The sequence below is a fragment of the Chenopodium quinoa genome, unplaced genomic scaffold (assembly GCF_001683475.1).
Source record: "Chenopodium quinoa cultivar QQ74 unplaced genomic scaffold, ASM168347v1, whole genome shotgun sequence".
Classification (NCBI taxonomy): domain Eukaryota; kingdom Viridiplantae; phylum Streptophyta; class Magnoliopsida; order Caryophyllales; family Amaranthaceae; genus Chenopodium; species Chenopodium quinoa.
Genome location: NW_018743850.1, coordinates 6212797 through 6236795, shown reverse-complemented (window position 1 = coordinate 6236795; position 23999 = coordinate 6212797). Strand labels below are relative to the sequence as shown.

The following is a 23999-nucleotide window of genomic DNA, read 5'->3' as shown; positions in this document are numbered from 1 at the left end:
ATAAACAGCAAAGTTAGTAAAAATCCCAAGTAAACAAGGCGTGAAAAAACAGAGTATTCGTCAGGCCGGCTACCTCTAGAGCACCGACTGCCGAGGCCACAGGCGGCCAAGAAGTACTCATCATAGAGCCACTTGAAGCTCGGGACGCAGTGTAGGGGTACTTGCTCTCGTACCCCTGAAGTAGAGTTCACCCTAGTCTCTACTTTGAAGAGTCCTTTGTCTAGGATCTCTCTTTTAGCCTTTGGGGGAACAGGCGGCATGCTGAGGCCGCCTGCAAGAAGAGGCGGATCCCTGTTCCACTTGTTAAATCGTTTGTTCAGCTCCGTGTCTGAACTCTCGATAATAAGGAAGGTGTTCCGCCAATCCTTCCATTTGTTTGCCTTACCTCTCGTCATGAGGTAACCCCTGTGGCTTGTTAGTTGATACCAGCCGGTACCTCCCGACTTAGGGGTCCGGCTGAGATAGTTCATGTGGGCGAAAGCCTCAAAACTTGGCTCCACCCCGTTCAGTTCGCACCCGGCCACATAGCCGAGTACGTTTACCCAAGAGTTGGGGGCTAACTGCCATAACCCCAGATCATACCCATCTAAAATCCGCTGAACAGCCGGATGTAATGGGAAGCGCAGACCAGCTTTGATGGCCGCCACATAGCAGCCAAAACAGCCGTCACCATAGCTGGTACCAGCCGGCCAGACGACAGTATCTTCTGGATCCGGCACAAACAGTAAATACTCCGGGCCCATTTTGTGGTTAGCAATAAAGCTCGCCACGTTGTCTCGCATGGTTGCGATCCGGCCCCGGGGCACCCTGCAGTAGTAGGGGGTGTTTTCCTCTCTGTAAGAGGCGGACGGCTCTGCCCAATTATCCCCCTTCTCCACTGCATGGGAACTTCTCGCCTCTTGTAGGCGGTTATGTTTTTCTTCTGAGTCAGAAGAACTGTGGTCAGAAGAGCTGGAATCGGACTCGTCCCCTGACGAGTCCGAAGAGGACGACTCCTCCCCTCTCCTAGAGGGGCCCGCCTCCTCTCCCTTAGAAGGAGCAGAAGGTAAATTGGACATGTCCACGGTTAGATGAGAAGGGAACACCTTGGTCCCTCTCTCAGAACTGTCAGCTTGACAGTCGCCTCGTTCCACATCTGGCGCCTGGTCAGATGTTTCGCTAAGGAGTACCCTTTGGGAGGAGCCGTCTGAGTTTGATATTCTAGCAGTCTTTTTTGTTCTGGCCATCACGTTCTGCATAGACACAGATTCAGTCGGACTTTGTATAAAGGGCAAAGATGGGTCCAGAAAAGGGCAGGCGGCACTCCTAGTCCTAGATTCAGCCGTCCCCGGTGACCGGCTGATCACTAACTTAGGGCGTGTCGTGTGCTTCCATGGTGCCATTTCAAAAAATAAAAAGAAAATTAAGAGTAAGAGAACTGAGTTACCTGAATGGATGACAGTTGATGAAGTCCTGAAAGTTCGGGTCAGTCGGCTTGTCAGAACAGGCGGTAGGCAGAAAAAGTCCGAAAATGTCAGAGCAAGTTCAGGGGTCCGAATGTTCTCGCAAAAATTCTCAAATGTGAAAATGACCGAAGTCAGCACTTCCTTTTATAGGCAAAATGAGAAGGCGAAGGGTCGCCTCCGAATTCAAATTTGGGCGGGAGAGTCTCCCGGCCGTCTGCAAGGTGACACCTGTAACGGGCCGTCGCCTGTCACCGTGCGACGCCTGTCACAGGCGACACGTGACCAGTCGCGTGCCACCTGTGAGGGGCAAATGATTAGGGGATTTTTATCCACCAAGCACCGTTTGACAAGTGGACCAACCAGGTTCCGCCACGCGTCCTCCATGGACCACTTAAGACACGCCACGTGTCCACCCATGCCAAATGGGACAACCGGCCATCAAGGCCCATTTCAGTCTAGAAGCCCGATCGGCCCTAGGTTTACCTTAAACCTAGAGAGTTGCACGCTTCCCAAGGCTATAAATACTCGATTAATCCTCATTAATCAAGGGACCGAATAATTGACAGAACACACTAATAACCGGCTGATCTCGCTAGCAAAGCAGATTACCTTCATTAAATACTCTCACCTAGAGAGACCTTATTACTTTAATTTCTGTATTAACTACTCCTTAATCAGGTACTAACTTGACCGTTGGAGGCGGAGCTCTCAGGAGTCTCCGTTATTTTGCAGGTACAGGCGTCCGGTTCCAGTCTCGGAATTGTAACTCTCCCGCAGGACATCAGAAAACCCCGAAACAATCCCGTTAATTGTTAACTTAATAATGCAATTGGTAGTAGATGATCATCCCAATTGGTAAATAATCACCCTCTTTGAGTACATGATCAAATCATAATTGGTTAAAAAAAAGTCACAAGAATTCATCCTAGTTGATCGAGTACATGATCAAATCATGAATTAATTGTTGAAAAAATAAATTGATTTGTTATCTAATCTTTTCCAAAATAAATAATAATAATAATAATAATAATAATAATAATAATAATAATAATAATAATAATAAATCAAATCTTTTACTGGCTTCACGGTTTTATAATGCATATCCATTTATGATTTGTTATCTAATCTTTTCCAAAAATAATAAAAAAATAATAATAATAAATCAAATCTTTTATCTAATATTATTGGTTTCACGGTTTTATGATGTATTCTATCTAAAGCAATACTTATCTTTTCATCACTTTTAAGGAAGTATCTTGCTTTTAAAAAAACTTTTATAGAAATATCTAAATACATTTAATTTATTAAATCTGTCTATGTATCTCTCGATTATTTTTAAAAAAAAAAGTTCGAATGACACTAATTTTCATTAATTAACGTCATATGGCATCTAGAGCTGGCAATCTCTGACACAACAACATGATCGAAATCAGCACAACACGCACACGAAGTTGGTGAGAGAAAATAGGAAGTCGACACGATATAACCCAACTTAAACGCGACCCGTTTAGATAAATAAAGTGGTCAAATTATACACTTATATATCCTACGTTTAACATAGTTTTTTTGATAAATTTTATGAACAAGAAGAAATTGACATGAGACCAAACATCAACGCAACTCGACTTTTTGTTAGCTCTAACAACATCTACAATTGATAATTAATGACAAAGAAAACAGATTCAACAAAATAATCATATAAAACTTAAATAGAGGAGGCTTCACTTGTCTTTCGAATGAGATCAAAACTCTTTTTTTCAACGGAGTATGTTTCTTTCAAACAGGGAATCATTATTATAACCTTGAAAAAAAATGGAGGCTAAGATTTAGGAGAGAAGAGAAAGAAGAGAGCTTAGCATATGATTTCATATTTTCATACATAAACTTACATAAAAATTATAGAGTTGGCTCTTCATTGATTAATGAATTTTCATCCATCCTTTTTGAGTCCAATGAAAAAAAGTAAAATATTTTTTTTTATGTACTTCGTACAAATCATTAATTCAAACAAACTATTTAAAAGAAGTCATATCAAAAAACGCTAGAGAGTAGGGTCGTCTCGGAAAATTTAGAGGCCCTGTGCTAAGAACAAAATTTAGGCCCTATTATAACAAATTTTATACTTATCTTAAATACAAATGATAATTCAAACAAACTATATAAAAATACGCTAGAAGGAGGGGTCGAACCTCCGACCTTGTGGTTAACAGCCACACGCTCTAACCAACTGAGCTATCCCAGCTTCTTATTATAACGCTAACCACTAATTTATATGAAAATCCATAAAACACACAACCCAAAACGATGGAAAAACTTCAACAAACAAAGACAACAATCAAAAACAACACAAAACCAACTTCCCAAAACCACCAAAAAACCGGCGTATTATGCGGCGGCGAATCACTTTCTCTCTCCTCCGACCACCGCACTCTTACCCCTTCTCCACCACCTCTGAACAAACCCCTTCTCTTTACTCTTTCCTTCAACCCTCTCTCTTCTCCCGTAAACCACTGTCACCGTCACCGTCACCCGCAACCCCAACCCCAACAACCCCTTTAACCTCCGAACACAAAGCCACCTTAGAAACCACCCTCCACCATTCTCTCTCCTCCTCCGACACCGATGAAGCTTGGAAATCATTCAAGTTACTCACCAACACTTCCTGTTTTCCCAGTAAGTCTCTCACAAATTCACTGATTACCCATTTATGTTCTGTCTCTGATGTTCACAATCTCAAAAGGGGTTTTGCTTCGGTTGTTTTTTTTGATCGAGAAGAATCCCAATTTGTTGGAATTTGATTCTGTGAAAAGAGTTTTGAGTTCTATGGTTGTTGCTAATACTGTTGCTCCTGCTTTTGCTTTGGTTAAATGTATGTTTAAGAATAGGTTTTTTGTGCCTTTTGATGTTTGGGGTTCTTTGTTGGTTGAGATCAGTAGGAAGAATGGGAGTTTTGTTGGTTATTTGGGTGTTTTTCATGAGAATTGTAGGGTTGCCATTGATGAGAAGTTGGATTATATGATTCCTGATTTGGATGCTTGTAATTCTGCTTTAGAAGGGTGTTGTTTTGATCTTGAATCGGTGGAGGATGCCGAGAGGGTTATCGAGTTGATGTCGGTTTTAGGGGTTAGGCCCGACGAATTGAGTTTCGGGTTGCTTGGGTATTTGTATGCATTGAAGGGTTTAGAAGGGAAGATTAGTGAGTTAGAGGGTTTGATGGGTGGGTTTGGGTTTACTGACAGAGTGGTGTTTCTGAGTAATTTGATTAGGGGGTATGTTAAGGCAGGAAATGTAGAGTCTATTTCTAAGACAGTCCTGCAATGTTTGGAAGGAGGGGATGAGGACGGTTCGAAATTTGGTGAGGAAACTTATTGTGAGGTTGTGAAAGGGTTTCTTAAACATGGGAGTGTTAAGGATTTAGCAGCATTGGTTGTTGAAGCTCAAATGTTGGAACCTGAAAGTGTTGTAGGGGAAAGAACAACGGGTTTTGGCATTGTTAACGCTTGTATTGTACTTGGGATGTTGGATAAGGCACATAGTATATTGGATGAGATGAAAGCTCTAGGAGCTGCTGTTGGACTTGGTGTGTATTTGTCAATACTAAAAGCCTATTGCAAAGAGCATCGGACAGCTGAGGCTGCACAAATGGTAGCGGAGATTAATTGTTCTGGTTTGCACTTGGATGTTAGTTGTTATGATTCTTTAATAGAAGCGGCAATGTCAAGCCAGGATTTCCAGTCTGCCTTTTCTTTATTTAGGGACATGAGGGATGCAAGACTATCGGAGTTGAAAGGGAGTTATCTTACCATAATGACTGGCTTGACAGAAAATAACCGGCCTGAATTGATGGCAGCATTCTTGGATGAGGTAGTTGAGGACCCTCGCATTGAAGTGGGAACACATGATTGGAATTCTATTATACATGCCTTTTGTAAGGCTGGTCGGATCGAAGATGCTAGTCGAACATTTAGGAGAATGGCCTTTCTTCATTTTAGACCTAATGGACAGACTTATTTGTCATTGATTAATGGTTATGTAGCTGCAGGGAAATACTTCAATGTTTTGATGCTTTGGAATGAGGTTAAAAGGCGAGCTTCGACTGGTGACTCTGTAGGCTTTAAGTTAGATCACAGCTTGATTGATGCTTTCCTCTATGCCCTGGTTAAAGGAGGTTTTTTTGATGCTGTGATGCAAGTAGTGGAATCATCTCGTGAATCGAAGATTTTCGTGGATAAGTGGAGATACAAACAAGCATTCATGGAGAACCACAAGAAATTGAAGGTATCAAAAATGAGAAGAAAGAACTTCAAGAAGATGGAGGCCCTAATTGCTTTTAAAAATTGGGCTGGCTTGAGTGCATGAAGCTCTTAGATGTTCCATGCCTACTTTCAGGCAAAGCATTGAGCTTTATCGAATTGGTAGATGGTGGCTCGTTGTCAGCCCCCTTGCCAGGACAGAAGAATGAATGAAGGAAAGGACACTCTATCACCCCTGAGAATCTTTACTTTTTCTCTGCTGCTCTTTCGAAATCTCATGAGGCATACACAGCTCTCTCAGGTAATTTGTAGTCCCTACAGTCATCTCATGTCTTTATTATGCTAATTCTTTACTTTCTCCATTATAAAATGTGTTCGGATATTCTGGGGTATTGCTGCTCCATGGTATATGCCTCTTATTTAATTCTGTATGCTGTTTCAACTCCTCTAAAGATTTTTGGCTATATAACATAGAAGCATTCTGTTAGAGAACTAGCTGAGACTGTACATTTAGTCATATTAGTTAGCTTGACAGTCCATGCTTGTGGCGGTTTGTTTGATGAAATATGACAGCCTAATGCACATTATGTACATAGTTTGACAATATATTATGTGTTTGTGCTTGTTGTTTGACAACTTTTGCTGTAATCTGAGCTAATGGTTATATTATTGGAATGGTTTTGTGGATCTGTTGCTTTACATACCAGGTTTTTTTGCTACATTCTTGGATAAAATCAGTTTCACAAAGAACATTGTTTATAAGATTGAGCAAATTTCAGTGGTTGTGTTGGTGGCTGTAATGCTCCACTTCTACAGGTAGGATTAAGTTTTGGATTTAGCAAAATTGGCACGAGGCACATCAGGCTCTGCCTTTTGGTCCAACTCTTTAATCTGAGCGTGCCAAGCCCGTCTATAGATGTTCATGATCTGTCTGTTCTGCTACTGCTAAGATAAATTGCATTTTAGATTGTTTAGCTCATATCTTTCTTTTTGAATTTGTTTTGCAGGTACATATCAATGTTTCATCCACAACTGAGGTTTCTGCTTCTAAGGGCAATGAACCCCTTGGCCTTTCCATCAGTATTTGAAATACCGAACTCATCTAGGGTAGAGTTTCTGCTACTAAGGGCAATGTACTCGAAGATTATACGGGCTTATGTTAGGGCCTTAGGGGCTGTAATCTGTATTATTTGTAGAACCCCCTTCACTAATAAATTTTTATGAAATATTACTTCCGGTCACTCGTTAATTTTACTTATCGCTAGTATGGCTAGCATCACCCTCCCTATCCTACCATACCCGGGGCCCTGGGTAGCCAGGCTTCCCTTAATGTTTTGCTATTGTAAGGTAACACTCTTATTAATAAATGTTGCAATGCTTGAGATTTTATTCAGTGTTTGTGTAATTAGTGTTGCAATGCTTATGGTTTTATCAAGTACTTGGTGGAACTTTAATCTCGTGATTGATTAATGGAGAAAGGTGGTAATTACTCAATTTCTCATATACTTTGGCATTTGAGTTATTACGATAATTAACACTTAAGTTTGATACTAAGAGTCCATCTTGCATCACCGTAGTTTTCAGTGTTTTTGTTTGTTGATCTTGAATGTTATGATATATTTCATAAAAATAAATTTAAAATAGGTAAATTTATTAGAAGCATCATTATTTTGAAAACCGACAACAAAAAAGTCCAAACTAATATTTGTGTTTTTTTTTTTTTTTTAAATTGCTCTGTTTTGGAGGATATCATGAGTTTAAAAATCCATCAAAGCGAAAGAAAGAAATTTTAGGGGAAGTAGAATAACAAATTTCAAAACTTGTATTCAGTTCATAAATACGTATAACTAAGAGTGTGACTAATGGATGACCAAAACTCTATATTCATAGATTATTTTATAGACTCTCTCATCCAATGACCAAGCTAACTTTAGTTAAAACTTGTGGTGTTTATCAATATGATTCAGTCTTTATCAGTGTAATTATGTCTTTATCAATGTAATTAATATAATTATTGGTATGAAATCAATCCTAATATCCAAATCTAACCCCCAAGATTCTCTTAAACCAAGTACCTCAAAAGCATATGCTTTTCTAGTTCTAGTTTTTATGGCTTAAACTTGCCGGCGTAGGAGTCGGAGGATCCAATCAAGCAACTTATAGTCAATTTCAAAACCACAAAAGTCAAGTACAACTCCTAATTAAACTTTCCAAATAGAAAATCAATCCCTTTTTTTATTATTATAATTATCCAACTTCTTCAACTCATTAACTAAATCATTAGAGTATTCCGTACTTCTCTCTTTTTTCTCCACTTGATCAAATAGATACGCCCTTCTCACAGGTCAGCATTTACTCTATTTTTCTAAAATTCAAGCTAATTTTTCTTCATTTTCTGTATGAATGTTGCTCACTTAAAAGGTTGAAATTTGCTTACTTTCTTATTTAATATGGCTAATTTTGGGTACCCTTTATTTTTCTGTATCTGGGGATGCTTAATTTCTGGGTGTTTTGTATATTTGAATGAGAACATGAATTTGTACCTGTAAAATTGGAACAGTATACTTTAAATATTGGGAGTTTCTGAAAATTAGTTATATAATTAGTGGGTGTTCTTTGTTTTTTTGATTGATTGCAAGGATTAGTTATGGTATGGGTCTGTTTCAGTGGATTGTTACTGAATACTTTTCATGGGTTTCAACTGTTTTTTTATTTGATTGTGTAAGTTTCATGCCTATATCTAGGTTTCAGGAGTAGAAAATTTACTTTGTATTGAAATGTGGACAATAGTAAGGAATGAAAATGTTCTTGGCTGCTTAATAAGGTAAATTCTTATATGTGTTCTTTGTATATACGTAATTGTAATCTGTCGAAGCTTAATGCAAGAACAGTTATCGGAACTTGATATTGATCCGAAACTCGTGTTTGAGAGCTAGGTACTCAGTGAAATGCATAATGGTACAGTTGAAGAAGTAGACAGCTTGAAATTGCATGTAGGATATAAACTTTGTAGGGTGAACATGTTTGGAACCGCCATGTCCTGGAAAGTTTGAGGGTCCTATAATATGTTCTTGTCCAACTCACATTGAAATCTGAGACTAATGATGGGAAACGTTGCATAAAATTGGTTGTTAGTGAATTTACAAAGTTCCATTTCTAACAAAATTGTCAATCTTGTCATAGACTCAAGAGTCGTTTATTTATTTCATTTAATTCAGATTATAAAGACATGAGAGGCCTATTGATTAATTCATGCGTGGTCCTTTTGGTTGCATCATTCCTTCAATGTGCTGTGTCCCATGGGTTCAACCCCTGTCAAAAATTGCTATTCACAAGGCAGCAGTTGCTCTCCATGACGAGTCTTTTGTTCAAGTTTCTCCGTTGTTGCTTGGATTAGGGGTAAGCTTTAGTCAGCTTGCACATCTGATATTGTTTATTTTTGAGATGTAGCTTTTATAATTTGAAGTAGGGAACGTTTTATCTTAGTAGAGTTGCTTACTAGAAGTTCTAATTTTATCAATTGGCACTTGATATCTATTAGGGAACAAATAGAGAATGGGTTACTGTAGAATTCAGCTACCCCAATCCTACAGTAGATGATTGGATAGGAGTCTTTTCTCCTGCCGATTTCAGGTAACATACTTATTTTTCCGTAAAAACAGCCTAATTGGAACTCACTTTGTCTTTGCTCCATATTTTGGGCCCTGCAATGACCAAACTCCTTATCTTCAGCTCGTCTACATGCTTGGCAGATAATCCTAGAGTTTACCCACCTCTTCTGTGCACTGCTCCAATAAAGGTGGGTACTGGAAATTTGGTGACTTTGATCCTTTCTTTTTGGATAATCACATGAAGTTTGAGCACTGTTTATCATCCTACATATGTATACATGCTGCTATAAACAACTTAGTGTGTTTGTTTCGCAGTATCAATTTGCAAATTTCTCGAATCCTAAGTATGTGCAAACAGGACGTGGATCTCTGAAGCTTCACTTGATCAATCAGAGAGCGGATTTTTCATTTGCACTATTTACTGGTGGACTGCTCAATGTATGCTTCCTGTACCTTTTATTATATCTCTCTTGTTTTCATTTTGAGTTCTGATTGTGCTCCGACTGCGTGTTGTTCTTATGTCTGTAAGCTGTGGCTGAAAACTAATACATCAAAATTTTGAATTACATTCATCTATCTAGTGGCAATTGAACTGTGGGGTATTGTATTTACAAATTATTTTCCCATTTCCCGTTCTTTAAAATTGTAGTTGTGATGAATTACTGATGCATCATAAATGTAACTCTTGTAATGTATCATATTATGTTCTCTTTCTTTCTACCAACAGCCAAAGCTGGTTGCCGTCTCAAATGTAGTTGCTTTTGCAAACCCTAAAGCACCTGTATACCCACGCCTGGCTCAAGGAAAATCTTGGGACGAGGTGAGCTTTATTTCCTGTTATTATATATATTACTTATATGAGAATACAAGAAGATATGCAGGGAAAGGGAGGGAAGGAAAAGTGAGGGATACATTTTGCATTTTTTTAAACAAGACTTGGAGCAAGGGAAAGGAAATGGTGGGATCCATTTTCCTTCCTCTTTAAATAAACCAAATCCCTACATTGTTTGAGAGATATGGAAGAAAAATGGAAGGTCAATCTCGCCCTCCCCGCACCTCCCTTTCCCTTCATTAATGTTATCTAAACAAAATTGTAAAGGAAATTTTCATTTTTTTCTTTTTCTTTTATTATTCTGTTGTAGCTTTTTTTTTTTAATCGTTACCCTGAAATTGTGCATAATTCTTAGCGTATTACTACCTCCATCTTGAATGCTCAATCCTTAATGCAGTAAGCTTTTTCATTAAAGTTGGGGCCCACAGTGGCACACCCACTAACATTTTTCTGTCTATTAATTCACCCTCCTTTAAAAGCAAGTAAAAGAGCAATGAGCCAAGTAATTTGGGACGTAAAAAGTTTATAGTAGTTTAAACCATATTTCTGAAATCTAAATTTGACATGATATTCAGATGACAGTTACTTGGACTAGTGGGTATGTAATTGATGAAGCGATTCCTGTTGTTGAATGGGGTTTGCAAGGAGCAAAAAAAACTATTTCCCCAGCTGGGACATTAACCTTTGATCGCGGAAGCATGTGTGGTGAGTGTGAAATCTTTCTTCCCTATTGCAGGTTTGAAGATTTATTCATGCTTGTTGATTGACTAAAAGCTCTGTGATTCACAAAACATCTACATTCAGATTGCTTGGTTATGTATATAACTTCGTAAAAACAAAAAAGAAATGTTAAGGAATGCGATATTTACAGCATGGGACCTTGCTTTACCTAGTGTCCATTTCTAAGTGATTGTACTAGATGTCTAGATATATATCTGTCAAGTATATCTTAAAAACCTGAGCTACTTTCAAATAAACGGCTTACATCTCAATGCCTCAGAGTTTTTCGGTTGTCTTTTATCTGAACTGTAGAAATCGACCTAATGAACTCCTTGACAGTCCAATCGAATGGAATACAAAAAGAATCCAACTTTTCACGAGAACATCCAATGATCCAAATATGTTCTGAGGTTGATTGGCATGATTGCCCTACTTTGTTGTTTGTCAGCTTAGTGAAGTATGTAGTCACTCTGATGAAGCAGGATAATTAAGCTATACATTTGTTAGCATTAGCACTTCGTTGAACTGTAACATTCTCGTCTCTATTTCACTTTGCACTCTTCTTTACATTAGTCTTTTGTTTGGAGCTTGCAGTTAATTGGCAAGTTCGAGTAATAACTATATTCATATTATCTTGCAAGAATGTCTAATCACTCTATCCTATTTGCTTTTGTCCTAGTTAAATTTATTGGTGCTCATCTATCATACAGATTGGCAATTCATAATCACTTAATTCTATGCGTGCTTGTGTAGGTGCACCAGCCAGTACTGTAGGATGGCGTGATCCTGGCTATATACACACTGGTTTCATGAAGGAGCTGTGGCCCAACTTAGTGTATGTCGTCCAACATTTTGTCATTTTGTTACATCTTGCTGTCTTGTTGACTGTCTTCTATACTGTGATGACGTTATGAGAAGTCAAATTAAAGGTGTTAAATATTGAGTATAAGTTTATAATATATATTCAACTATGATTTTCAGATCTATTCATCTTAATTTCAGGCCCTGGAAACAACCTTTTTCCTCTAATGACAAAATCGTATGTCAAAGTAATTATTGTCATTTGTGGTTCATGTAGCCGACCCCACTTATGGGATTAAGGCTTTGATTGATTGATTGATATAAGTTTAAAGTAGTAGGCCACTAGGCCAAATCCGTTGCCTTTTAAATTATAAGACTAGGGAATAGGATCTAACGGAAACATTCCCTTTGAAATGTAGGGGTAAGGCTACAAGAGCCTCTTTGCAAATATAGGACTAAGGTCTTGTAGACCTGGCAATCCTGACCCGACCCGAATGACCCGACCCATGACCCGAAATTGACCAAACCCGACCCGTAAATGGAGTTGACCCGATCCTGACTTGACACCCGAACTGACCCGACCCGAAGTGTTTGACCCGAACAGAATCGATACCTGAAATTGACCCGAACAGACCCGATACTTGAAATGTCCCAAACTAATATTACCTTATAATTGAACTTAAAATGTCTTGTACCAAAAATAATTCAAATTGTTCATCTTCAACCGTAGCTAAGCTCATAAACTAAATTGATAGTTTTTATTATAACAATAACAAAATATGTACTCCGTATAAAATTATTCATTTGAGCTTGATTCACAAATGAAACAACCCGAACATGACTTGACCCGAATATGACCCGAACATACTTGACCCAAAACCGACCCGACCCGACCTCTTCCCAAACCCGAATCAACCCGACCCGAATGTTAGCTGACCCAAAATGACCCGACCCGAATGACCCATTTGCCAGTCTGTACATCTGATCTCAGTCCTGTACACTTTTTTTCCTCCATGATCTGACGTATAAAGTTCTGACCTATACTTCATCTTGAATGTTCTTATGTTGTTTCCTGAACTTTTTATCATCACCTTTGGACTGTTAAGTTTTTATAGTTTCTTTTAACGTGATTTATGTTCTTCTTCGTGCCATGCAGGTACACATATAGGGTTGGACATAGATTGCACGATGGAACGTATGTATGGAGTGTTCGTTATCACTTTAGAGCGTCTCCTTATCCAGGTCAAGATTCTGTTCAGAAAGTTATCATCTTTGGAGATATGGGAAAGGTATGGGATATTTGATAGGAATTGATAGCACTTCTGGGTCCACTGGTGGTTGCATCTAAGCTTATGTTGATCTTAGAAACATATACTTCCTTCAAGGCATGTTTATATGTCTAAAAGCAAATCTACTAAACCATGTATTGAGATTTTAAATATAATCAGCAACACAATGCATATACAAAGACTCCAGACTTCAGCAGGGTGAAAGAGAGAGGGAGGCTGGGGGTTCATCTATATATATCCTTATACCTAAGATAGCAGAGAAGATATTTCCCAATAACATTTGATTTGATATTCTAGTGTTTTTTGCTACTTCACTATGAACAGAAGGGTGAACATTTAAGGAACCAATTCATATTCATCTTATGGCCAGTTATTCATACCTAGAGGTGTAGTAAAGAAACCATGCTTAGTAATCAGGGATGTTTACCCTGGACATTCCATGTAAAAGGCCAGTATAGTCTGTTATCATTTTTTTTATCTACCTGCCTGTGTAAATTAGCTGCAAAACTATTAGACATCCATCTATTCCATTTGTTAGTTTTCATTGTAGTACCTTCTGAATCATTGATACCTTAAATGTTTTAGGATGAACTGGATGGCTCCAATGAATACAACAATTTCCAGCGCGGCTCTCTAAATACTACTGCACAACTTATCAGTGATCTGAAGAACATTGACATTGTCTTCCACATAGGAGATATATGCTATGCTAATGGTTATCTGTCTCAGTGGGATCAATTTACTGCTCAAGTTGAGCCCATTGCCTCAGCTGTTCCATATATGATTGCTAGGTTGGTCAACTTATCTTATCTCTCTTCGAAATCTTTAGTTTGTCGCTGTGTTTCTTAAGGTCAAATTATTTTATTTTTTTTCCTTGCAGTGGAAATCATGAGAGAGACTGGCCAGGGACAGGTTCCTTCTACCAGAATACAGATTCAGGGGGAGAATGTGGTGTGTTAGCTCAGAATATGTTCTATGTTCCTGCCGAAAACAGGGAAAAATTCTGGTATATATAGGATATCATGATTTGGGATGCATTAAATTATTCTGTATGATCTTCAAATTGATGAATCAGTGATTAGACGGAATTAAGAATCTATTTTCTTCTTCTGCAGGTATTCCACCGATTATGGCATGTTCAGATTTTGTATTGCTGATACAGAACATGATTGGCGAGAGGGAACAGAACAATATAAGTTCATTGAACACTGTCTAGCATCTGCAGATCGACAAAAGCAACCATGGCTTATTTTTTTAGCACATCGTGTGTTGGGTTATTCTTCAGGTGATTTTTTACGCTGTCGAAGGCTCATTTGAGGAGCCCATGGGCAGAGAGAGCCTTCAAAAGTTGTGGCAAAAATACAAGGTTGATATTGCTGTTTACGGTCATGTGCATAACTACGAGAGAACATGCCCCATCTACCAGGTTCGTTTTCATTTCCTTCTTTGGTTGGCAATATAAACACATTTTTAACCTCGAATCTAGGATTTTACAATTTTTTGGCCAAAATATCCTCTCATAATGATTTAAGCAATCCTGTTTTCTTTACAAAATTAATCGAAGCTAGATTTTTGAGAGGGGTGGGGGGAATTCCAGAAACACCATTCATTATATACTATAGTAGCTCAGCTTCTTCACGAAAGTAACTACTTTTTACTGGGCATCCATTATATCTACTGCTTTGCTAGTTCAGGTCCTTCAGGAAAGTAACTACTTTTTCTGGACATCTCAGAATAGCAACTCTCAAAGTCTCATTGCTTTGATGTCTTTTGTTGTTGCAGAACACATGTACCAACCAAGAGAAGAACGATTACAAGGGCACCTTGGGTGGAACAATACATGTAGTTGCGGGTGGTGGAGGAGCGAGTCTTGCAGAATTTTCAACCCTCAAGCCAAATTGGAGTATATTTAGAGACGAAGATTATGGATTTGTTCAAATGACAGCATTTAACCACTCGAGCTTGTTGTTTGAGTATAAGAGGAGCAGTGATGGGAAAGTTTATGACTCATTCACAATATCAAGGGATTACCGGGATATCTTGGCTTGCTCTGTGGACAGTTGCCCGGCAACAACCATGGCATCTTAGTAAACCTTGTAAGGGATCATGTTTATTGAAGCAGGGTGCTAATCATTTCAAATTTGTACAATAGGTCTCCCTTCTCGCTATCCCTGCTGTAGATGCGTGATCATTGAATTTTTTTTGTCAATCAAATTATAGATCAAGCTAGTGATAAGCCAGTTTGGCAAAATCGCAACGACCACTTATAGCAATCAAGCTTCCTGAGCAAGAACCTTCTGCCTTTCAGCCTTTTAAGTTATTATATTATGTGATAGACTGGAAGTAGATGGGCAAGCTATTTCATTCACACTACATAATATGCTTTGCAGTGACTATGTCCTCAATAATGGCCTAATTAGCACTTGTATATTATGTTACTTTTTATGCAGTAGAATTATAGAACATATATGTTCATTTTGGAAAGAATGTAATGGTTTGTTTTATAAAATTCCTTTGAACATTGGTCCTTTTCATTTTTTTTCAAAACCTGGTAATCTGGTATGTCTATTAATCATCAGATAGCCTTAAAACACAGGACAAGTTTGGATATCAAGCACTGCACAAGCTAGACTTCCAAAATGTATATTTATGCAACACAAGGATCAACTACATATTGCGAGTAACAAGGCAAGTTGGTTTTACACTTTTACATGCGTAGGACCTGCAGTTAGCCATTAGCGTTGAACATCACCCGTGTACTATTGTTTTGATTAGGGTGGAGATAACGGAAATATATTTTGTTAAGGTCATAAGGTGAATCTATCAGTGAAGGTGGCATCATCTAACAAATACGAATTACTTTATTTATTTATTTTTATGCGAATCATCTAACAGGTAGTGTTTGACTGTTTCTTTGTGTGTAATCTGCATCAATCAATTAAGTCAAAAAAGTAACGTAGCCTAAGAACAAAAAATTAAAATATTATGGAGATGCGGGGGATCGAACCCCGTGCCTCTCGCATGCAAAGCGAGCGCTCTACCATTTGAGCTACATCCCCAATTGCTGAAATGAAGGATATTGTATAATTATAATACTAATAAAGTTTCTTTATGGACAGAATTAAAGTAAAAATTTGTGGCCCATGCAGGTCTCGAACCTGCGACCTTCGCGTTATTAGCACGACGCTCTAACCAGCTGAGCTAATGGGCCAATTTGACAGAAGTTGCTTTAATTAATATTTATCCGCATATGTAATTAAAAAAAAAACACTTTTTAGTTTTTATCTTTGCGTCTAATCTGTGTTTCTAGCCAAAAAAATCTAGTTGTTATTAGATGTTCTGCTCTTTACCATCGATCCCTCCTACAGCTACGGGTATGGCACAAGCTATGGGATGTTCAGAACTTCAGATTATGCATAACGAACACTGAAGAAGACTGGAGAGAAGGGTCGGAACATTAAAAACTTATCGAACATTGCCAAACTTGCATCAATGGACTGACAATAGCTGCTGTGGCTCATCTTTCTTGCACATCGTGTGCTTGATGACTTGTCCTGTCAGGCTGTCAGTACAATGCAGAACATAGATCGCTTTAGAAACTGATGTGGAGAGAGAGCCTTCTGAAGTTATAGCGGATAATTTTTACAGCATCCGTTTTCAGCCATGTCCACAGTTACAAAACATTTACATCCCATATATGATATATCTGGTAAGATTTTGCATAGCAGATATCCAGATGAAATGGAATAGAGATCTTGATTATGGACTCGTAACACTGAGAGCACTTGACCACTAGGAATACTTGTTCGCTTACAAACAACAGTTGGGAAGGGAAGGTTTATGCCACTTTCAGTCAAGGCATGATATTTCACGGATAAGTCAGTGTGCTCTGTGAATCGTTACCAAGCTACTACAATGGCAAGGCATGATATTTTAAGGACAAGTCAGTGTGCTCTGTGACTTGTGAATCATTACCAAGCTACTACAATGGCTTCTGACTTAGCCTGTCAGCTGATCTCAGCTCTTCATTTGCAATGTCATGCCAGAATGCTCTCAAATAACTCGATTATATGCATGATGTATTTATATAATTCCAGCCAGTGAGTAATGATAAACGTCTCGTGCTTCAGATTTGGAACAACCACCCTTAATAAAATTTGAATTTAATTAATGGCCAAAAAATTTCTAGTTTACAATATATGCAAAGGCATAACTAAACAGCTAAACAGGGACTAATTTTTTCCCTTTGAAATAAATCAAAAAACAAGAGTATAAGATCCCACAGCCAATACAGCTAATGACCAGAACCCAATTGAATGTAAATGGATTATCAAACACCGAGGTCTCGAAATTCATCCCGAAGACACCAGTGACAACAGCAAAACAGGTAACAACAAATGTTGCTGCCGTCAGCAACAATTCAAATTGTATCAGCTGATTCTGAACAGTGCCCTGTTAAAATGAAAACCAAATTGATCAAAAGCTGTTAGATCTTCTGAGTTGAAAAGGCAAAAAACTTAATGGAGAAAATAATAGAGAAGATTGAAAAATGCAAAAAATTCACCAGTTTGATATTGATCAAGTCCTCCGTATCATCAATGTACTCTTTAAGCTGCATCAAAAGTAGATGACTTTTAAGTAACCGAAAAGCGCAATAATAGTGTTTGGGGTGGGGGGGGGATCAGATGATAAAGTAACAGCTTTGAAGTAGTTTGCTGACAGACTGCATCTTTCAAAATCCAAAAAGTAAAATCTTAAATACTAAGAGAGAGAAAGAGCAATTCTTACTGACGATAATTTGCTAAGAGTGTGGTCAATAAAAACAAAATATGCTTCAAGCAACATCTCAAGTTGAACAATGTCTTCCTTCTGACTGGATGAAGTTGTTAGAGTTTCATGCTGGCTTGATCTGGTGATACTGCTAAAAGCCCTCTGCAACTTATGAGATCCAATTGTAACAGCCTCAGGAGAAACAGGAGCAACAGGTGAAACTGGTGCAGATTTTGATAACCATTTCACTGAATCTAAACCAACTGAAGGGATATTATCTACGTCGGAATTCACCACAACTGAAGGAATGTTATCTATGTCTGAATCATTGGACATATAACCCTCCATTTTCTCCTTCTTCTCTGTCAGGTACATTTCTGCCATATCGCCATCATCATCCATGAGATGCTCAATTTCATCGCGCACCTGAAAATTCTATGACAGCTCAAATATGGAGTATATACCAACTGACCAGAAAAAATATTTTTAGGGAGTGCAAACTTGCACTTTTTCACAGAAGTATCTTAAGAGTTCATCATCCCAAAGTTATATAACCCACAAAAGCCTCTTGCCTCAATCGCACTACTTAATCAATGGGCTAAATTTTCAATCTTTGACAAAATAATACCATTGCATCAAGCACATTGAAGAGTTTACCTTTTGAACTCGCTGAGTCAGACTAAGGAGGTTGCCTTTGAATCTCCGAACACGTTCCAGGTTCAAAGTGCTAATAGATGATGTCAACTCGTCAAGCACTGGACGTATCTCTGAAGTCAATTCTTTTGCCTGAAGAATTCCAAAATTCATATAACATAATTCATGATGAAACATAAAATCAAGTTTCAAAAGGTAATGCTTTGGTTTTGGCAAGCAGAATGCACAAGTTCACAAAATTGGGAATTAATGTCAAACCAGAGAAAAACTCTGGGTGTCAATATGTTAGTGTGTTACACTGAACTTTTTAGAGTACTCCCTTCGTTCCATCGAAAGTGGTATAATCAACATTTGAGTATTAAGAAGTGTACATAATGAGTGAAACAAAATTTGTATTGAAATAGTTGTAATAAGGGAAGATGATTGGTGAATATACTACATTCATTCATTACAAAAAGGAGGAAACTTCAATGGAAACTATCACTTTCAGTGAGACAGAGGGAATATATCGCAGAAAGCTTAATTATTTTTCCTTCAATAGAATGTTCTATAAATACAGATCATTGCATGTTTCTTGCAGGTTTTATAGCATCGGGCAAGACATATCAAGCTATAATGCATACCTGGGCATCTAGGGACGTGCATGTTAATTCCAAAGCCAATTCAAGTGCTTTAAATTCAAATGGCAATTCATCTGTAAGAACACACAGCACAAACAATTTACCACAGCTATTTTTGTAAAATACACAGCCATAGGATGTGACACGAATCGCATGACAAAAGACAATTTTCAGCAGATATGTTTTTTTTTTTTTTTTTTTTTTTTTACAGGTTTTCAAAGTTACAGCCAGCAGCAGCTTTTGCAAAATTACTCTGTAAAACTTAATCAAGAGGCAGACTACAAACCAATATTATATATAATGCCACGAAAATATCAACCACATGCTCATATAGTGTGATCTGAAGGATCAAATCTTATGTTTCAGGAAAGGAAAAAAAAAAAAAAAAAAAGCTACAACACTACAGACTCAATAATGTCAGTAAATCTAATTTTAATGTGATCAAGCTCCAAAAATTACTCTATACTTTCATAATGTTGTCCCGTTTTCAATTTTGCCATATTTCAAAATGAGAATCCTGGTTTTAATTTCTCTCTACAATTAATACACTACTACAGCAAGAGCTATTACTCTTGAAAGTTATCCCCCTCTTCCAATTTTAAGACAAGTCAATCAAGACAAACATAGTGAAATGGAGTAAAAAAAAATAATAATAATAATAATAAAAAAGTTCCAAGAACAGAGGTGAGATAATGAACACTAAGGTGTGCTGGGAGATAAGAAGTATCATTTGAATTCATTGAGAAGATGCAAATCCACTATGAAAACTCCTAGGTTCAGATAACTAGTAAGCTTTGTCTGCTTGTGTTTACATCCATATATGTTTCAAATATATTTTGAGAGGATATCTATTCTAAAAAAATTTGAAAATTACCAGCATGATCTCTGGTTGCTTGAAGTCGATTGCACAACTCTGTCTTATACTGCATGACAGAGCCATCCAAAGAGTTCATCACAAAAGCCTCGTCAGCAGTGATTACGCATCTAATCTGCTCTAAGTTGACGACAATAGCCTTCTCTCTGCCCAATATGGCAGAAGGATAGATAAACAAAGGGTCCAAAAGGCGAAGATCCCTAGAAGGCAAGGAACAATTTTTCATAATAGTGGACTTATCAAGCTCCATAACTTTTGCATTCCCATTCTGCTCAATCTTTATCCATGAACGACTTCCATGACCTCTCTTCTTTACACCTGAATAGCCAAATGCATGCCCAAAGGCACCTGCCCTTGCACCACCACTGGGAACACCTTTATTAGAATTTTCTGGCTTCTCCATCACCTTTCACTAAATGCTCCCTTGATAAATCTGCAGAACTTCATAACAGGTGTCTGCATCAATACATATCAACTTGGCTTTTCTTTCAAAGCCCCGTCTTAGTTTTCCAAGATGCTATTATATTTCATCTAGGAACTAATCTTCCCGGCAGCAAATGTGCGAATTCCCAGGAATCCTGCAAGTTCAGAATAAATCTCCCATTCACCTTCCCATACAAGCAAGTTCAAGGTATCATATACTACTTTATCATATTGTGGAAGTAATGCAACACACGAGTAAGATAACTATGCTACTAGAATTATTTTCTTAAAACAATAGTACAAAAAGTGGTAACAAATTTAACATCAACTACATTAGGCAATTTTACACAAAAAGTAAAGCAGTCAGCAACACCACATGCCAACTTGGTCAAATTTCTTTGATTAACTAAAATATCTAACAACTTCAGGCTCTCTAACAGTACTAAGGGAATGAACACCTTTGGCCTTCGAGGATCAACTTCATCATAGTAATAATTTTGAGGCCACAGCATGTGCTTGCTAAACTTTCAAGGTCTACCATGGTCACCTTGGACCTTCAAGTTTGAGAAACTTCATTGACAACTCGATAACACAGCTCAATCAATGGCACACAAGACAAGTACTACCTCCGTTTCATATTATTTGCAACTATTAGATATTTCCTACTCACACTTTATCTCAAATTGTTGCAAATAATATGAAATGGAGGTAGTAAATTGTCTTACAACAATTGGCAATACCAGAAAATTTCATATACACTATCAAGTAGTTTTGATTGATGGAACGAGAAGTTGATACAGGAAAATGGAAACTATTATGTAACAAAGCAACTTTCACAACGATTACATTTCTCAATACCAAAACTCAAAAACATTCAAGGGGACGAGTTTCATTTGATACACCAGAGTCTCAAAATGATTTTAGCATTCTATATTCTCTTTCAATTAATTAAATAATTCAGAAGCAATACGCCACAGAACATAATCAGCACGCCGAAGAAAAGCATCAAGCCAATGCAATGAATCAAATAAGTTGCAGCGGACGAGAATAATTCAACTGGCGATCAAACTCAGTAGTACACCGTATATCAATTGGCTGACAAAAAAGATAACTAGTAATGATATTCAAAACATTTGCAACAACAATTGGCTGACAAACAAGATAACTAGAAATGATATTCATAATATTTGCAACAACAATTGGCTGACAAACAAGATAACTAGTAATGATATTCATAACATTTGCAACAACTACAACAAACAAACACATCCACAAACACTGCCGGATATGCGCATACATACAGCAAGAGAGTACAATTCCGTCACTTCCGGTGTTAATTGTCGTGTAACTAGTTCAAATTACACTATCAACGCGACTATCAATTCTGGGACCAAGGAATTACATGAATTAATCCTCTAAAACTTTCGTTCAATTCCAAACAACCAAACAAAATTCAGCAAACAACCCAATACAACACAGAGAGTTTTAATCAAGTACACCAAAACCCCATCAAATTCTTACCCATAAAATAAAATTACATGTCCCCAATTGTTCCAATATAACATAAACACAAAAGCAATTGTATGAAGAAGCTACACAGTGAGAAATTTTACCTGGGTGATGATGATTAGGATGGTAAATCCGCCAACAAATTCAAGATTGCTGAATCAACTTCGCCAAAGAAGAGGAGAGAGAGACGCAAAGCCAAGCTAATGAATAATGATCGGGTAGTCTCAGAATATTGTTGGGTTGTACTTGTATTTGACAATACGCTGTAAATGTAAAATGTGAACCTCCTTCCCTAAGCATGGTTTTAGTGGTTATTAGAACACAGTAGTAGATCATTTGGATGCTAAGCAACAAACGTCACCATCTACGTATCCTTTTTTTTTTTTTTTTTTTAATAAGATCGTTAATTTGAATACTTGGGTCGGGATTCGATGAGGTCGAGTCGAGTTTATTTCAAAGTTGAGTCATACTAAATTATTGTATGTGTCCATACAAGATGAAATATGAATTGGGGTTTTTTCGAGTCAAATTGAATTGAGTCGGTTGAGTCACTTTTTGACACATCTTTTAAATTTAATCAAGATATTTTTATATCATTGCAATTGCTCGTATATTGATTATACGATAAACGACGTTATATTGTAGTTCAAGGAAAAATTGAAAAAGTTGAATGGGGGTAAGAAAAAAATAAGAGAGACTGTGTAAAATGTGAGGGGTGTAACCGTGTAAGATAAATGTGGTTCAAGTTATTTCATATTTCGAGTTGTTGTTTCGAATTCAAACTGGGTCTTGGGTTGGGTAATTTGAGTTGAGTAATCGAAAATAGGTAAGGGGATATTTGGTTTGGACATGGGTAATCCAAATCGTTACATTCAAGTCGAAACAATTGAAAATCATGGGTTTTTTTTTTGTTTTGCGGGAAACAATCAATTCGGGAGCTATGGTGTATTTGCTTTTAATCAAGTAGGTTTAACTTGGGCCAATTTCGTTTAAGACCAAATTTAGGTATTGGCTTCGGCTCTCGTTCGAATTATTTGGGTTTAGAATCGTTATTTGGCATGTCTAATTTTTTTACCTTAAGATACATTTAGGTTTAGGAATTCAACATATGATTTGAGAATTTGAGTACAAGTTGTGTTATATTTGGGTAAAAAGACTTTTAATTTGAGCATATATGTGTCAATTAGGATCGATTCAAGGAAGGAAACTTTGAATTCTGATCAAATACAAGTTCTCAATAAGATGAGGATAAAAGATATTACCATCTAAAAATTTGCTAATATGCGTTGTAATAAAAAGGGAAAAAAAAAAAAAAAAAAAAAAAAAAAGCATGCAATAGAAGAATTACAATGAACAAGAAGTAATATTGAGGCTAGGTCTTTTTTTTTTTTTTAGTTTCATTTTATCAATAGAATTAAGTCTACCTTGAGCTTCGCAATGCCTCTCGTCAACAACCCTATTCCTTGACTCTATCCCTTTTCTATTTCTTTCTCTATTTGCACCATACCTTTCATAGAACCCAAAATCTTAAACTAACAAATAAATTTTAAAAAATGATTACCTATAAAGTAAGGAAATTTTTTAGTAATTAATTTTTCTAGCATAATATCCTCATCCAACACTTTGTCCTAATCATTTTGTTTATGTCATATATATAGTTTCTCTGAATTGTTAAGGTGAGGAAATTCTTTAAATTGTTTTTATTATTTTCTATATTAATGTAAGAATTGAAGCTAACTTGTTTCTTAATTTTTTTTCTCAGAAATATCACAAATAGCGGCAATTCTGAATGGTCGATTCCATCTTTTATTTTTCCTTAGAAGAAGGTGAGTTTTTTAATTCAACATTGCAAATAAAATTGACTAATTTCTTTTTCTTATAATTTTTGTTTGTTTTTCTTAATAAAAATTATGAATCAAATCAACCAAAAAAATCAATTTTATTGTTAGATGTAATCCGAATGAATTCATGTAAAACTTTGAATTATTGATGTATGCCTGTTTAAAAGAAGTGTGTGTATACAATCTAAAACAGTTTGCATTTATATAGAACCATTTATCCCACATTTATGTACCAACATATAAGTTAATATTTTGATTTAATAAAGATAAAAGAAGATGATAAATATAAATAATGCATATGTTGTATTGTTTTCTTTATTTATTGGATAAATTGGCTTGAGATGTGGAATAGATTTT

At 37.0% G+C, this 23999-nt stretch overlaps 1 protein-coding gene, 3 non-coding genes and 2 pseudogenes across 4 annotated transcripts; 2 read left to right on the top strand and 4 right to left on the bottom strand.

Moving 5' to 3' along the window:
* The first annotated feature begins 3527 nt into the window (after positions 1–3527).
* LOC110686116 lies at positions 3528–7091 on the top strand (annotated as a pseudogene).
* On the bottom strand, positions 3614–3687 carry TRNAN-GUU. Its single transcript has one exon. It is a non-coding gene; the product is annotated as a tRNA-Asn (tRNA).
* Positions 7092–8048: 957 nt separating the features above from the next.
* On the top strand, positions 8049–15202 carry LOC110686114 (annotated as a pseudogene).
* Positions 15203–15937: 735 nt separating this feature from the next.
* TRNAA-UGC lies at positions 15938–16010 on the bottom strand. Its single transcript has one exon. It is a non-coding gene; the product is annotated as a tRNA-Ala (tRNA).
* Positions 16011–16088: 78 nt separating this feature from the next.
* On the bottom strand, positions 16089–16162 carry TRNAI-AAU. Its single transcript has one exon. It is a non-coding gene; the product is annotated as a tRNA-Ile (tRNA).
* A 936-nt stretch (positions 16163–17098) lies between these two features.
* Positions 17099–23091, bottom strand: LOC110686113 (magnesium transporter MRS2-5-like). The gene is made up of 7 exons (XM_021862698.1): positions 21906–23091; positions 19870–20447; positions 18999–19069; positions 18379–18507; positions 17740–18147; positions 17516–17563; positions 17099–17403 (listed from the first exon to the last, which is right to left on the bottom strand). The coding sequence occupies exons 2-7, from the start codon at positions 20270–20272 to the stop codon at positions 17173–17175; spliced, it is 1290 nt and encodes a 429-aa protein (XP_021718390.1). The 5' UTR covers positions 20273–20447; positions 21906–23091; the 3' UTR covers positions 17099–17172.
* Between the last annotated feature and the right edge of the window lie 908 nt (positions 23092–23999).

Bases quoted from the DNA above. Each gene is read 5' to 3' on its own strand.
- LOC110686113 (XM_021862698.1), bottom strand. From the start codon at position 20,272: ATGGAGAAGCCAGAAAATTCTAATAAAGGTGTTCCCAGTGGTGGTGCA. The intron at 19,070-19,869 runs GTAATTTTCAAA...GTGTTCTTACAG, and splicing joins AGCAACCAGAGATCATGCTG to ATGAATTGCCATTTGAATTT. The intron at 18,148-18,378 runs GTAAACTCTTCA...TAGAATTTTCAG, and splicing joins TGACTCAGCGAGTTCAAAAG to GTGCGCGATGAAATTGAGCA.